Source organism: Octopus bimaculoides, chromosome 3 (genome assembly GCF_046866305.1).
Source record: "Octopus bimaculoides isolate indiv1 chromosome 3, ASM4686630v1, whole genome shotgun sequence".
Classification (NCBI taxonomy): Eukaryota; Metazoa; Mollusca; class Cephalopoda; order Octopoda; family Octopodidae; genus Octopus; species Octopus bimaculoides.
This window is the reverse complement of record NC_142930.1, coordinates 141,967,977-141,985,476: the sequence shown is the minus strand read 5'-3', so window position 1 is coordinate 141,985,476 and position 17,500 is coordinate 141,967,977. Positions and strand designations below refer to the sequence as shown.

The window sequence follows — 17,500 nt, the reverse complement described above, 5'->3', positions numbered from 1 at the left end:
TATATATATATATATATATACATATACAAGGTCTGATCAATAGGTATCCAGACTGTTGCCATATTAACGGAGCTAAAGTACGCAGAGTGAAGCCGTTCAGCAAAGATTGAACTTGAACGCTGCTGAGCATGTGCACCATGTTTTGACTTCTAGCTCACTTCCGCTGTTTACACCAGTGCCTGGAGGGAAGGCGTGTAGCATGTGATCGTTACATTGACCGTGATAGAGAAAGTTGTCATGGCGATACCTGCTCAGATGCAAAGATTTAGAAAGGCTATGGAGAGAAGTGTATGAGCCGCACACATGTGTACGAGAACTTCAGAGATTTCCAAGATGGGCGTAAAAATGTCGAGATTGACGAACGTTCTAAGAGATCCGCAACCAGCAGAACTCAGAAAAACATCGTAAATATGCGTGTATCTGTGAGAGGAAATTTTTGGATCACCATCCCTGGGTTATCAGAAGATGTGCAGATTAGTTAAAGTTCAATTTAGTCCATGGTCACTGAGGATTTGGGTATGAGACGCATGTCTGCCAAGTTCGTGCCAGAGCTGCTTTCAGCTGACCAAAAAGACCCTCCGGTCTCAGTTTCAGATATCGCCAAACTTGATGCTCAACCTTTTCTGTCGTGTTCAATGCGACGATCAAACGCTAAACACCTTCCTTCCAAGCACTGCTATAAACAGTGCAAGTAAGCTAGACCGTTAAAACTTAGGACAGCAGGGTTCAAGATCAATCTGTGCCAAGTGGCTTCACTTTGCGTGCTTTAAATTCGTTACTATGTCAACAGTCCGGATATTTGTTGATCAGACCACGTATAATAATTGGTTTGCGCGTGAAGAATGCTTGAGTGTTCTCAACATATGCAACTACTTGTCGCGCTTTAATACATGTATTGTGATCTTTAAATAAATATTATTTATCTCTCAACAGCTGGAGTAGTTCTTTTGTTGAATTTTCTATCAAGGATCAGTACATATATATATATATATATATATATATATATATATATATATATATATATATAGATAGATAGATAGATAGATAGATAGATAGATAGATAGATAGATAGATATAGATAGATAGATAGATAGATAGATAGATAGATAGATAGATAGATAGATAGATAGATATCTGTGTGTGTGCATGTTTGTGTATGTGTGTCCCTCACCACCAGTTAAGAACCTGCGTTGGTGTGTTAACATCCCAAATTAGCAATTCGCCTAAAATAAGATCCAAACCTTAAAAAAATAAGTACTAAGGTCGCTACACTGGACAAAAATATCCAATACTTATAAGCTTGCGCAAGCTTATACGCATAGAGACGCTGAAGTGCTTTTGATGAGCATCTATTATATACTATCAAACATCCTAAATATGTATGAAGTCAGTCTGTGTACTAGTCTAATTACAAAAGCGAGGCCGGAAAAGTGATGCAAAATTCTGCAGAATTGTGCTATTAGCGTTCCTTTGTGGTTGTTGAGAGATAACTTTGTAAATAAAATTTCACAATCGATTTGGAAACATATTTTCGCGAGCTAATGGTTGCATGGAATATCTTGATACAGTAAATGAATCTCTAGAAAATAGATATAAGAATATGTCGACATTCAAAATCGATTAAGCGTTCAAAACTGCAGTTTGCTTCGCATGACCAGACACACACACACACACACACACACACACACAGCCCACATATACACTCACTCATACACAAACACACACATAACACATACGCACATTCACGTACATATGTGTATATATCTATATTCATATCTATCTATATGCATACATATATATCTATATATACATCTATCTATATGCATACATATATATATACATATACATACCTACATACAAATATTCACATACGTATATATATATATATATATATATATATATATATATATATATATATATATATATATATATATATATACATGTATATGCATTTATGTATATGAATATATATATATATATCATCAGACCTTGAACAAGGTCTGATAGACTCACAATGCAATAGCACGCCTTTGCTGCAAGTCTGAAGAAGTGCCTCTCCAATACCAAAAACCGCAAATATTGCGTAATTTTTCTTTTAGAATTTTCACCTAAACTGGCGTTGCAAATGGAGATGGTACGGAAACACTTGTAACTTATAGCTGAAGATGTGTTGAAGAATGTTCTTCGTGTTCTTTTCATTTGATTATATACTCTTTGCCAAACAATATGACGCTATAATCATCGTGAAACTTGGATTATCTGCAAATACCCCAACTTCACACTCAAATGACTTTAGCCATTTACTCTATACCAAATATACACTGTATATTCGAACTTTTATATATATATATATATATATTGGAACTCGAAACAGTGTGTTCTTTTGAGAGTTCGAACGCCATTATCGGCGTCTTGATAATCGAAGCCAACGGCAGGTTCGAAAGTATAAGGAGTTGAATATAGAGCGTAGCTGTATGTTTCTTTATAAAATGAGTATATTTTTTCTTCGTTGAATAACATCAAATTGACGCTGATATAGCAGATATTACGTCTAAAGCGTTTCAAGTATAACTATTTCTTAATGCGTATTTATCTAATGTGTTCTTCCAAATTTTGTAGCAATATGAAACGAATGAACAGAGATTCAACTACTGTATGTAGCAGTTCTAGTCACTACGTAGACGCTCCGTTAGACTAGTATAAAATTTTGACACAAGCCCAGCAAATTCAGGGTAAGGGAATCTGTCGATTTCAACGACCCCAGCGTTCAACTGGTACTTATTTTATTCACCTGTAAATGAATGAAAAGCAAAGTCTGCTCTTGCGACATATGAATTCAGAACGTAAAGTCGGAAGAAGTGCGGTAACGACATTCATGAGGCCATTGAAAAACAGCTGATGAGTGCAAATTTGGGTTAATGAACAGGCAGTATCAGAATCAGGCGTTTCGGGGCTTTTGTTTTAGAAATATAAAATGCAAAAATACAGAAAGTGATACAGTGCTTTGCAAATATTTGAACAGTATTCCCTAAATCCAGGGCTTATTTTCGATTTTGGATATTGGGCGACACCTGGGAGCATACTCAATGCTCTGTTCCCATCTGTGTTTTCTATTGAGTCAGTAACTGGTGTAAATCAAGTGTTCTTTTCTATTTTAACCCTACATTTTCATTATTTGTTATCCTACATTAATATTAGGGAAACTAATTTTGATTCATGATACATAGCAGGTTTGGTACGTGTTGAAAATTGAACTACATACACACACACACGCACACGCACGCGCACGCACAGACATACAAACATACGCACGCACATATAAGTCATATTTACGGTACATATTCGTGTATGTATGTGTAGATATAACAGCTAACAGAAACAAGTAGGCCAATTGCTTTTAGCTAATGCTATGAATTCTTTATTGCCATACCAGAATGATACAAGAGATTGATAAATTATGGGAATCATTGAAACGAAAAAATACGTTGACTTAATCAAATCGATATTTAGAAACACATGCGATAATTTAAGATAAGGTTCCAGCGGATAACTGCCTTACAGCTAATATTTTACTCCATCAGATATTTTCTCTCAGAATTTTTTTTTTTTCCAAATGGCAGAATCATCACCATCATACAATTTGTACTTTCGTTTTGTGTTCTAGCTTCCACTTAAACGCTTTATCTTGATGTCAATTTTATCTAGAAATTATGATGGTGAAAAACACGTCAACAAATACAAGAAATGAACAGAATTCTTGCATTTTCTTAGCGGAAAAATGACGCAGTAAAATGAAATTAATGATAATATATCAGTGTGTTAGAGATAGCATCATATGATTTACTCGGAGATTAATGTAGAGTTGGTGTAAACATCATAACATACAATGCATATTAAAGCATGCAGTTGAGAGAATGTGATTACACTTTGAAAATATCAATTAGTATTTGAAACAACATTCGAATTATCAAAATAAATATACGAATATGAATTAATAAAATAAATCTGACAACAACGGAAAAGCAAAATAAATATTTGAAATAGCTGTCGAGATTTCAAAGAAGATCTGCATTGAGAAAACCTCCAAGAAGACAAAATTTGCGAACATTAAATTCGTGAATTAAATACTGTGAAAAAATATGGTGCGTTCATAATGGAAGATTATATAAATTTTAGTTTTCAGTTTTAAGTTTATATTAAGAATATAAATTTTTAAAACAAGCATTAAAATGCTCCTAATAATGATAGCAATATAACTTAAGCAAATATAATACTTGGAAGAAATCTAAAAATATATTTTAAAGCTTGTGCAATCTTGGGATTTTATAAAATACATTTAATAGAAAATATTTATACAATAATCGACTCTGCGTTTCTGTGGAAATTCAAATGAAAAGTAATCTAAACTGGTTTACGTGCAATAGCAAATGCACATTTATATGTTTTCATACAATGAAGTCGGGAAAGTGAAATGCAATATAACTATTTAGATTTTACATACTTATAAAAATATTTAACTGAGAATTATCTGTAACGAAAATTAAAGGACTATAAGTGAAAAAGAAATGTCCATTACAGCAAGCATTTTAAACACTATTTCTGGTCATGCAATAACATGTAATCATATGAAGTTACATTATGACGGTATTATGAATATTCTAAGAAATTCGGTTGATGTACTGAGATGTTGTTTAAGAACCATTAGATTTATCTATAGCATAAATCAAAAGCATTTTGTGTAGGTGATTGACTGTTTTAAATACATAACAAATTTATATGCACAAGCACGTATATATATATATATATATATATATATATATATATATATATATATATATATATATATACATATATATATATATATATATATATATATATATATATATATATATATATATGTATATATAATATATACATATATATATATATATATATATATATATATATATATATATATATATATATATATACACACATATATACATATATGTATGTGCGTTTTTGCTTGCGTGTGGGTGTTTGTGCGCGTGTGTGCATGTATGTATGTATACATATGTGTGTATGTGTTTGTGTGGATATTCACGCGTGTGTGCGCATGCTAATGTGTGTGTTAAGAGTTTGAAGAATTTGCAAGTGAGGCTGGCCTACTGCGGGATATAGTTTGATCCTTAAATCTAATTGTGTTTCTATTGCTCTATGAAAAAATATATATATATATATATGTACATATGTATACATATATATATAAATATATGTATATATACGTATATATTCATGTATGCATATACGTACATACACACACATATATGCACACACACACACACGCACATATATATATATATATATATATATATATATATATATATACATATATGTGTGTGTGCGTGTGTGCGTGTGTGTGTGCGTGTGTGTGTGTGTGTGTGTGTGTGTGTATGTATGGATGGATGGATGTATATATAATACAATATAGATGCTCACATATTAATACATTTCAAGACAGGCACATACCATGCATGCAAACACATACACACTCGTATAAATAAAGATATGGTCGGTTGAAGATGAGTAGATAGTGTATCATTTTAGTGCTAGTATTCTATAATTCAATAATTTTAACTGTTTTATGAACCGAGGTAATTCTTGATATTTAATGAATTTATTTTAGTATAATATTTATATAAGTAATTATGTTATTTCAGTTGCCATTTTAAGCTGTTATGTGGTAAAGATATAATATCATTGTAAAATGTTTAAATTAAACAGAACTGTAATTAAAATATTTTAAAATATTGGCTATTATTAACACGATATGTATATGTTTATGAGTAAAATACCAGGTTATCCCATAAGTCTTGTCCGAATTTTGAATAAAGAAAATAAGTGATTAAATATTATATTTAACTGAAATTTAATCATCAATATAATTTCCCTGATTATCTATGACTTCCATCCATTTACAAGCTTTTTAATCCCATCAATGTATAACTCTTCTGGTTACAAAGCGAACAACTCTGAAATGTCAGTTTCGACCTCCTCGTGTCTTGCGAAAGTTATGTCCCGCAAATGATTCTGTAAACTACGAAACAAATGGTAGTCTGAAGGGGCATGGTCGGAAGGATAAGGTGGATGAGGAATTTTATCCCAACTAAGCTTTTCGATCTTCTGTGATGCGATCTTTGCAGTGTGGGGTTGCGCATTGTTCTGATGAAACATCTCTCCTATTCGATTCACTAAATCTGGTGTTTTTTTCCTTCAACGCTTGGTTCAAATGCTCTAATTGCTGACAGTAGACTTGAGCATTGATTGTTGCATTAGGTGGTAACATTTCAAAGTGAATTACTCCTTTGCAATCCCACTGGATAGAGAGAAGGACTTTTTTCCATGAAGTTTCCTTCTCGGTTGTGGTTGAGCTTTTTCCATTTTACCAAGCCACTGTTTACGACGTTTAACATATCGATAGAAGATCCATTTTTCGTCACCAGTCACTAGTTTATCCAAAAAGGGTGAAATGAGTTTGCGAGAAAGAAGAGAAGAGCAGATGTCAACTCGGAATCTGCGGTTCCTTTCGGACAATTCGTGAGGCATGCATTTTCCAAGTTTAGGAATCTTTCCAAGTTGTTGAAGATGACGATGAACAGTTTTATGGTTTGAACTAAGCTTTATTGCTAATTCTTCAACTGTTAATGAAGGATTTTCTTCAAGTAGTGCCTCAAGGTGCTTATCATAAAACTCAACTGGATGTCCTGTTCGATCTTCACCTTCAAGGCTGAAATTTCCACTTCTGAATTTTGCAAACCATCTTCTGCAAGTTCTTTCATTCAAGCATTCTTTCTCATAAACAGAGTGTATGTTTCGAATCGTTTCGGCTGCAGAGTTTCCTTTTTTATACTCATAAAGCATTATGTGCCTTAAATGCTCTTTGGATTCTTCCATGCTAGAAAGGGTTTTAATCAAAGAAATTTTAATTGTATTATTCTGTAAAAGAATGTTTAATGAGTTTAATTGTGTATATATATATATATATATATATATATATATATATATATATATATATGTATATGTATGTATGTATATATACACTTACACACACACTCACTACGTCCGTATATATATTACTTTGTAATTGTTACATCTTTAATTGGGTAAATGTTATCTGTATTCAAAAATGGCATTCATTTAATTTATGTTGCCAAGATCTTCCTTATGCTAAGGAAATGTAGCTGTTAAGCATTATCTGTACATTCATAAATTTAATTGAAGTATAACTAGCGGGATACTTTCATATGACGTACAGAGATAAAATAGTAAAATGGAATATTGCATCATAGGAAATAAATTGCATTGTATACGATTTTTATTAGTTCATAGTATATTGTTATTAGTTATCTCATTTTAGCTGACATTTTCCATATGGACTAATAACATTTGCGCTGTAAAATCTGATCTCATATCTCACTAAATCAATACAAATATTAGTTCTACTGATACAATGGTCTGTTCATTTGGTCTGTGTTCTCTAACAACTCCAAACAATCTCCGAGAATAAGCATTGAAATAATGAAGCTGTAAATGAATTTCAAATATATACAAATATTTAGAGAAAATATAGTTCGCAATATACTTCGTTGACTAATCGCGACCTGAAGATAGATTGGTTTAGATATAATCACATTGTCAGATAAATTTCACATTATATCTTGTAAATATATCTGTGACTATAGGGCATTTTCAAAGTTTCGAGCATTTAAAGGTATGAAGAGATAGTTTGTGTTTATTCCTTTTGCCAAACATGTAATTCATTTCAACAAGCACATAATATCGAACTAATATCGATCCATGGTATGTTTGATAAATCAGACAATAAGAGTGTTTGTACTCATATATATTCGCTGCCTAATCAAGTATAAGTGGATTATATACATGTGTGTATGTGTGTTATTTTATCTGGTTGTCAACAGATCACTGACAACAAGAATATTGCGTAAATCGAGAGCAAATCCCGATTATTTATTTCATAGTGAATTCTGTTAAATGCACCCAAGGAAAATATGGGAAATAAAGTAGGTACGTGTACTTCTTATTCCTTGTCGTTATTGGAGATGGTTGTTTTTCTACGTCTTAAACTAAGGAAAATTGATACAAATACTAAAATATTTTCTCAAAAGAGATGATCAGATTCTGAAATCTATCCTTTACACATTTCATAAGGTATTTACTTATTTTTACGCTCTACGCAAATACAACCAATAACCTATTTATATGTATAATTGCAGATAGAGTATGTTTCTTTATCACATTTTGTAACAGTTGTTCTTTAACCCCATTCCATCTAGAAAAGAGCCAAACTATGTAAAAAAAGCTATCTTGTCAATATCATCCTCTATCATTCTAGGTTAGCATACATAGAACATGATATAAGATTATAAACATAAGTCTAAATAAGCTGATTCGGTAATACGCCTACAATGCTTTTATGAGTCATACGTTCGACCTTTTACATGTCTTCTACCATAGACTCTAGTTCCCAACGTAGCAGATAGAAACTGACTGGAAATGTGTTGGATACACCGTACACGTAACTCGATGACCAAGTTTTGTTGTATAATAAGTAACACTGTTTTTTTTAATATTACGCTTATGCTAAGAGTGACATACATCAAAAGCTTACAAAATGATGGAGTGGTTAAATTGATCGAATAGCTGAAATACATTTTGTGGAACCGGCGAAGTGTTCATTTCTTTTTCACAGATAAAAATATATTTTCCAATAAGCTATATTTTGTTCACGACAATACAATGGTTTTTCGGGATATTCGGCTGCTATTTCTAGCAGGACAAACAAAATCTTAGAGGCTTATGTAATGGCTTCGTCTATTGTAATAATTACTATGTGACGAAACACTTTAAAGTAACTTAAGTGATTCAAATTTAAGCAATTCATGCTGTTATTCATCTCTTCTTCTTATCGAAATATATGTACAGTTGTGTAGTGCATATATATATATATATATATATATATATATATATGTATGTATGGATGGATGGATGTATGAATGGATGCATGTATGGATGTATGTATGTATGTAAGTATCCGGGCTGTCACCACCGTATCAAAGCTGAGCATGCAGAGTAAAGTTGCTTGACACAAGTGGACCTTGAACTCTGTTGTCCATGCACACTACGTTTTAGCGTTCTAGCTCGCTTTCGCTGTTTACAGCAGTGCTTCGAAGGAAGGTGTGTAGCGTGTGATCGTTGCATTGACCATGACAGATGAAGTTGAGCAGAGAATCTGCATCAAATATTGGCAAAAGTTTTGGGATACCTGCTCAGAGGCCTACGCAAAGTTTTCAAAACGTTTTCATTGTTCTCGAAACAATCAAGAAAATCGAGTTTCTTCTTGTTCAGCTGAAGGTAGTTTTGGCACAAACTTGCCAGACACGCAGCTGAAACCCATATCTTCAGATGTGATAAAATAAAATGAACTGTGACTAATCTTTACATTCTCTGATAACCCACGAATGGTAATTCGACAATTTCCCCTCACAGCTGCACGCACATCTGCGATGTTTCTCTGAGTTCTGCTAGTTGCGGGTTTTCCAGAACGTTCGTCAATATTGTCATCATTTTGGCTATTTTCCATACGTCCGAACCACTTATACACTAGTGTGCGTCTCGTATAATCCTCTCCGTACCTTTTCTGCAACTTTGCGTCCGCCTCTGAGCAGGTATCACAATGACAACTTTCTCTGTCATTGTCAATGCGACGATAACACGCTACACGCGTTCCTTCGAATCACTGCCGTAAACAGCGGAAGTGAGCTTGAACGTTAAAACTTAGTGGGCATACACAGCAGAAGTCAAGATCAATCTTTGCTGAACGGCTTCACTCTGCGTGTTTTATCTTCGTTACTTTAGCTACAGACTGTATACTTATTGATCAGACCTCGTGTATATATATATATATATATATATATATATATATATATATATATATATATATATATATATATATATATATATATATATATATATATACACAGACACAGACACACATACACACACACACACTTACACACACACACACACACACACACACACACACACACACACACACACACACACACACACATATATATATATATATATATATATATATATATATATATATATATACATGCATACATACATACATGTACGAACATTATACTGCGGATTGGACTCAGAATGCATTTTTTGGTAGTGGGTTGCACTGTATTCAATAGTCATATATCATATCTGATATGGAGTTCAATTGTAATCAATTTCGATGTAATCTGACCCATTACTAAACATGTGCTATTGAAAATATGTACTTTTATCACCTCTTCGTATTCCGATATAACCCCTATAATATATTCTAGATTTAGCTGATTCGGCGTAGGAACCTGTATGTTGTCATAGAACTTGCTAGAAAGATTAGCTAAATACAGGATATAACCTTTAAAATTAAAGTTCATACAATGCTTTAATAAAAGATTATATAATTGCAATTGTATCACATTTGGTCATAGTTCTATCTGATAAGGTTTGTTTCGATGCTAAGCAAAAAATGAAATGCGAAAATTCCGTTTGATTCTGATAATGGCTTCATGGTGTGTTGGAAGTTTAGTCAGGTTACTCTCCCTATTTAATGGACAAGTGATGAAAAAGAACAAAATCTTAACTGCTTTATGGAGCTTTTAGCAATTTATTTCATAGATACGCTTGGTGCATGTAAGTGCATGTGTGCGTTCGCGCGTGTGCATTTGTCTGTGCGTACGTGTTTGTAGCTACAAAACTTATGATCTCAAACTTTTCAATCTAATATAAATCCAAATGTTATCATTCAAAATAAAGCGCAATTAAACTGACAAAACAGGGAATCAGTCATTAGAAACTAATTGAACTCACCACCCAGCCATGTAAGAAAAGCGAATGAAATTATGGCTATTATCTCTCCTTCGATTCACTTTATATGCTAACTTTTGTTCTTTAGTGATATTTTTATTAGAATTCACTACAAAAGTTTATAGCGAATAAAACATTACAATTACAATCTGTCTTTATAGCACATGTTCGGGGGTACTAATGGAAAACATTTACTTTAAACATGTGCCCTACTAAAATAAATTGTAATTAACCTTACTGCGAGTATGAATAATTAACTGTAGTTAATTTGTTGCATGATGGATTTTAATGGAATTCGTTACAATCGATAAAGGATAGTGGATTTTAAAGTGATAAACTTAAATGGTCTATATATAATTTAAACAAACTCAAGGGAGACTGCCAACTCATAGTAATTGCAACCTATTAATAAAATCATTAAGTAGAAGAGCAGTCATGAGAAAGATAAAGTACTTCGTCAGCATATAGCATATTTTTCGTTCCCTTTTATTGATGTAATTTAAACCCAGGTTTTACCTGATCGAGCCGAGCTATCTTCAAAGACATTTATGCCATATCAATTCCACGTTATTATCAGGAATTGTGTATCTAGAAACACATGATCCAATATTGTTTTCTGTTTGATAAAAAGAGGATTTGAGGAGAATCAGATGCTATTTTGTTAGATTTGAGGAGTATCGGATGCTATTTTGTCAACTAGATTAAAAATATAAACGTTTTTCTTTTTCTTTGCTCTTTTTATTTTGGAGCGATTTCATTAAATGCTGCTTAGTTTACCAAATATGTAAAACTCTTTTGTTATGCAAAACAAAATTAATAAAGTGTTTAACGCGGAAGATATTTTAATTTTAAATATATATATCCGTACAAACATAAGAGGAATACAGTTATTGAGCTATGAATTCTCCAATTTGTTCTCATAAATTTTTCATTGACACTTCTATATCTCCTTGGGCGATTATCCGTATTCTTTTACGTAGTTACCTGAGTCACCGTTTTAGTCAATGGCATGAAAGTATATGAGTGTTAAAATATTACATTTGTTTATCCCTCTACGATCCTAGTTCAAATATTGCTGAAATCGATTATGAAGGGTTCAATAAAATATCTACCAATCGAGTAGTAGGCTGGAAATTATCCACTATTATTTCCATGAGTGGACCTGGAACTTAAAATTTAAAATTAGTTGATACAAAAAACGAAGAAAAAAGGAATGATACGTTTATATCGTCAGAAATAAGCAAGATGTAAGACATCTTGAGAACAAAACATAGATTCAGAATATTCGATCGTCGTGTGTATCACATTTATTTTACAAAAACGAAATTTACCTCTGTAAAGTATTTCAAAATATACTTGTAATACAGATTATAAATTATATGTGGCTGTGTGGTAAGTAGCTTGCTTACCAACCACATGGTTCCGGGTTCAGTCCCATTGCGTGCCACCTTGTGCAAGTGTCTTCTAATATAGCCTCGGGCTGACCAAAGCCTTGTGTGTGGATTTGGTAGAAGGAAACTGAAAGAATCCCGTCGTATATATATATATATATATATGTGTGTGTGTGTGTGTTTGTATGTTTGGGTGTCTGTGTGTGTGTGTCCCAACATCGCTTGACAACCGATGCTGGTGTGTTTAAGTCCCCGTAACTTAGCAGTTCGGCAAAAGAGAATGATAGAATAAGTACTAGGCTTACAAAGAATAAGTCTTGGGGTCGATTTGCTCGACTAAAGGCGGTGCTCCAGCATGGTCACAGTCAAATGACTGAAACAAGTAAAGGAGTAAAGAGTAAAAGAGGAAGACAACTATTTTGCAGCGTGAATCATGGTGAGGGGACACCATTATTTAGAGGAAGTATGTAATGCACAATCTTTTGTATAGACGCTAACTCTGAAAATGTTGACTGGTAAAGAAAGGTAATGAATACCAAATGGGCTTAAATTATGAGCTACTGAGTAAAATTTAAATGAAATTGATATACAAATTCTATATGTTAATTTGTTGTATATAATTAACGTTGAGAACAGCTTATGGGTGTGTGTGTGTACTTGTGTACTTCGTAGTGTATGTCTACTTCAATCAATAGTATTTTATTCATTATCCCACTAAGTACGTCAATGATGTAATTCTGGGCTGTCATTAACCGCAAATATTTCGGAGAATCATAAGATATCTGATACGCTGTTCATGACTTTCTCATTAATAAATGAAGCTAATTGGAAGACCGACACTCTGAAAGAGAGTCAGAGTTTCACTTACTTCCTACTAGCTTACACTTCTCTTGCAATCCTAATAATGCTGGCAAAATAACATCAACGAATATATTCAACAAATATAAGGGTAGCTATTAGTCAAGTTAGAAAATTGATAAATGTGACTCACTTGTTATAAAGAACAATGTCTGGTAGCCAAAGCAATCTTGCTGGAATACGGACAATAGACATATCACCAAAGTCAGACTGGTTCCAACTTATGCGTTCGTCCTTCCATTCCTGCATAAAAACAAAATTAATGACCATAATATTTATGTTTTACATACATCATATAAAGATATACATATATATATACGGCAAGAAGAAATTGGAGACACAGAAATAGTATACATCAACTGTTAGACATTATATAATGTATTTTTATTTATTTATTCTAAAACATTTATGAGAATATATACATATGTAAATACTGTGTATTATATACGTACCAGTAATTCATAGAATAGAAAAGGAACAGCTCCTTACGGCCGTTTCTGTCAAGAGGACACAATACACTACATGTTATTTCCATCACTTCAGTGTTCTGTAGTGATCGGTAGATAAAATTAGGGTATTGAGTGTGCCTCTAGGCTTCGCGAGTTTAAAAGAGGGTCCAAAAAGGGCTAATGTATGTATATATAAATATACATATACACACTCATATATATATATATATATATATATATTTATATATATATATATATATATATATATATATATATATATATATATAAGCATATATATGCATATACACATATACATATAATATACATAAGAATCAGTTACCAGTAGGTACAGTACATTACTCCTATTAAAGAGTGTATAAGAAAAGTAAAATTGAGAGCAAAATAGAAGAAAGTACTAGAGTTTGAGAGGAGTACAACTTTGTAGAAAGGAAAAGGTATTTGAAATAAATTATAAAGATATCTGAAATAAATTATTTGCTTTTCTAAGTTGTCGTTATTCATCGCTAAAACTATATTCATAAAATATAGAATATTGAATATACAGCATTACATGCATGGCACTGTGTAATAGTGTTTAATTTATATATATAAATTCATGCTCAAGTCGAATGGATAATACTTTATATTGTTATTACTCAGTATATATACATATATATATATATGCATATATAAGGGGCGTAATGGGTAAGTTGTCGCCATTTCATATGTTAAATTTCGCGCATGGACATTGCTTGTTTTCAGTTTTGTCGACTACATAGTATCGTAGTATCAGTTGGGTTCCGCCTGTGAGAAACATAGCACCATCACGCAATTCACTCTGCCAGAAATTTGAAAACGACATGCTGTACTGATTGGCATTCGCACCGTAAGCTCCAATACGAGCAATTCTGAGTGTTTGGGTGTCAATCTGAGAACATTTCAGTAGATTCGGAAAAGGTTGGATTAGTCTAATGGTGATTACAAAGGTACGGCCACTCGGAAGACTCACTCTGATTGTTCTGATAAGAAAAGAACTCCTCAATGTGTTGGTAAGATCCGAGACTGGATTGACAGCGATCCCTGCAAGTCAATTAAGTCAATTGCCAGGGACATAGGAGCGTCTTAGTCAGGCAGTACACCAAGCCATCAAGGACAAGAAGAAGGACCACGCTACGCAGGTTTTGAAGTAACTCAATCATTCCCTCCAAACGAACATGATTTGGTTTCACTCAGAGGAGGCAAATTCCTGCTAGGATCAGATGGGGCACTCACAGAACAACCATTGGCTTTCCATGTCCTCAAAACATGTACCGAGATTGATAAAAATCATACATGCATTCAGTATTATGGTGTTTGGAGTGATCATTAGTGATGGCGACGTTATGCCTCTATTCATCTTTCCCCACGGCCTACATCAAGTGACTGGAGGAGGTAGTGCTGCCCTGGGTCGAGAGGGTGCGTACTGGAAGACCCCCATCTCTAGCAAAAGGACTCTACACCATGCCACACAAGCAGGAAAACACTGTCATGGCTGTCAAAATATTTCTGCAATCACATCACCCCTAACCTCTGGCCAACTAAATTCCCAGACTGCAACCCCGTTGGTTATTATGTGTGGGGCGCAGCTAAGTGAGAACATCAAAACTTCTTGTAACACCAAAGATGAACTGAAGGCGAGGATTATGGCAGTATTGACCAACTTAAACAAGGTGACCATCCAGAAGAGTTTCAGAGGATTCCGAAGTCGTCAGGAGGCTGTTGTTGAATCCAATGCCTATTTTATTGAATAAATTTACTCTTCAGTACTTCAAAATATTTTAATGTATTTTTGGTAAATATTTTGCTAATATGAGATGTATTATTTTCACTCTTGCGTAATTTAGACGACGATTTATTCACCTTGCATATAAATATATCTCTCTCTCTCTCTCTATATATATATATATATACATACATACATACATACATATATATACCCCTTCCTAAACGCACACATACCCACACACAAAAAATACACGCACCCATACACACACATGTAAGCACACCTATCCCCAACACACCACACACATACACCCAAGCATGCACAACCTTGCACACATACCCCCATTCACAAATACCTCCCACACACCTGACAACCCATACATACCCCCATTCACACATACCTCACATACCTCCCATGCACCTACACACACACCTCCCACACACCTTACATATATACCGCCCACATACATGACAAACATACATGCGCGCCCTCACACACACATATAGACGAACGCACATATATACACACACACACACATATATACGCGCACGCCCACATACACAGCCGCATACACATGCACACGCATACACACAGGAGTGCACACACAAAATAACACACATACCTGGCACACATCCTTACGCTCTCACACACATACGTACGCACACACATAAACACACACATACGCACCTCTCACATACACAAAACCACACACACACACACACACACATACACAACACACATACACATATACACACATGCACACATACACATATACACACATGCACACACGCACACACACCTCTCACATACAAAATACTCACTCACATACTTAACACACACACACGAACGAAAACATACACAATATACACATATACGCACGCACAAAAAATACACACACACACGCACACGGAAACACACATACAGACACACATAAACACACACACACACACCCGTACCTAACACTCACAATCCCACACACACACGCACATCCACACACATGCACACACACGCACACACCCACATACACACACACACGCACACACACTTTTCACCAACACTACACACTCACACAGACACGCATACAATCACACACACATGGGCATAAACAACACACGCACATACAATAGCAAACGCACGCACAACACACGTACACAACAACGCACATATACACAACATACACATACACACAAACACACACGCACGCACAAAAACATACACATACACACACGTGCACATACAAAATACACACACACACGTACCCAACCCCTACAACCCCACACAAACACGAACACACACATACTCAAAAAAACCACCTGTTGACCTTCTACCTAACACTGTCTATAAGCGTTCAGTAACCATCCCGACTACTAATTCCTTCCACTACGTCATACACACACACACACACACACAAACACACTAACGGATAAACCATCAAACCATGCCCACACACACACACACACACACACAGAGACATGCGCACACACACGTTCTGTTATCAGACACACACTCGCAGACTCTCGCGCACGCACAGATATTCATCTCCCTTTTTCACTCTCCTGTCTTAGAAAGAACTTTTCCCCCACCACCTCCTCTTCCGGTCTTTTCACAATGTAACCTCGTGGGCATCGGTACCATTTTCCTCTTTCTCCGTCTTCCATTCTCCGAACTTTCCATCTTTCCGACGAAGGGCTACGCCCGAAACGTCATACACTCTCTCTTTCCTTTCCTGAGCGTCCAATAACACTATCCGTATCACGTCCTCACTTTGTTGTTTTTTGTTATTGTTTTTTTGAACTTATATCTATATATATATATATATATATATATATATATATATATATATATATATGTATGTATACATAAATATACATATATCTATATATATACATATATACATACATACGTACTATCTTTAATTTTGTATTGACTCGAATGGGAAAATGTGTCGCACAAGGAGGATTTCAGTTTCAACAATTTTTATGGTGTTTCATATTTAGATGCTTTTATTAAATTCATTCTGTTGTTAAACATAATTCTTGGAATTAAATGGTTTGGATTTACTGTCAGGTGACTAGTGGCCAATCCTATATACATATATATACACACGCACACGC

The 17,500-nt window shown here is 34.2% G+C and overlaps 1 protein-coding gene across 1 annotated transcript in view; it reads right to left on the bottom strand.

Moving 5' to 3' along the window:
- LOC106876626 (neuronal acetylcholine receptor subunit alpha-10) overlaps positions 1-17,500 on the bottom strand; it is a 410,306-nt gene that overhangs the window by 42,225 nt on the left and 350,581 nt on the right. The window contains exon 3 of the mRNA XM_052966106.2: positions 13,309-13,418. Within this exon, the coding sequence (XP_052822066.1) occupies positions 13,309-13,418 (110 nt within the window). The remainder of the gene's footprint in view (positions 1-13,308; positions 13,419-17,500) is intronic.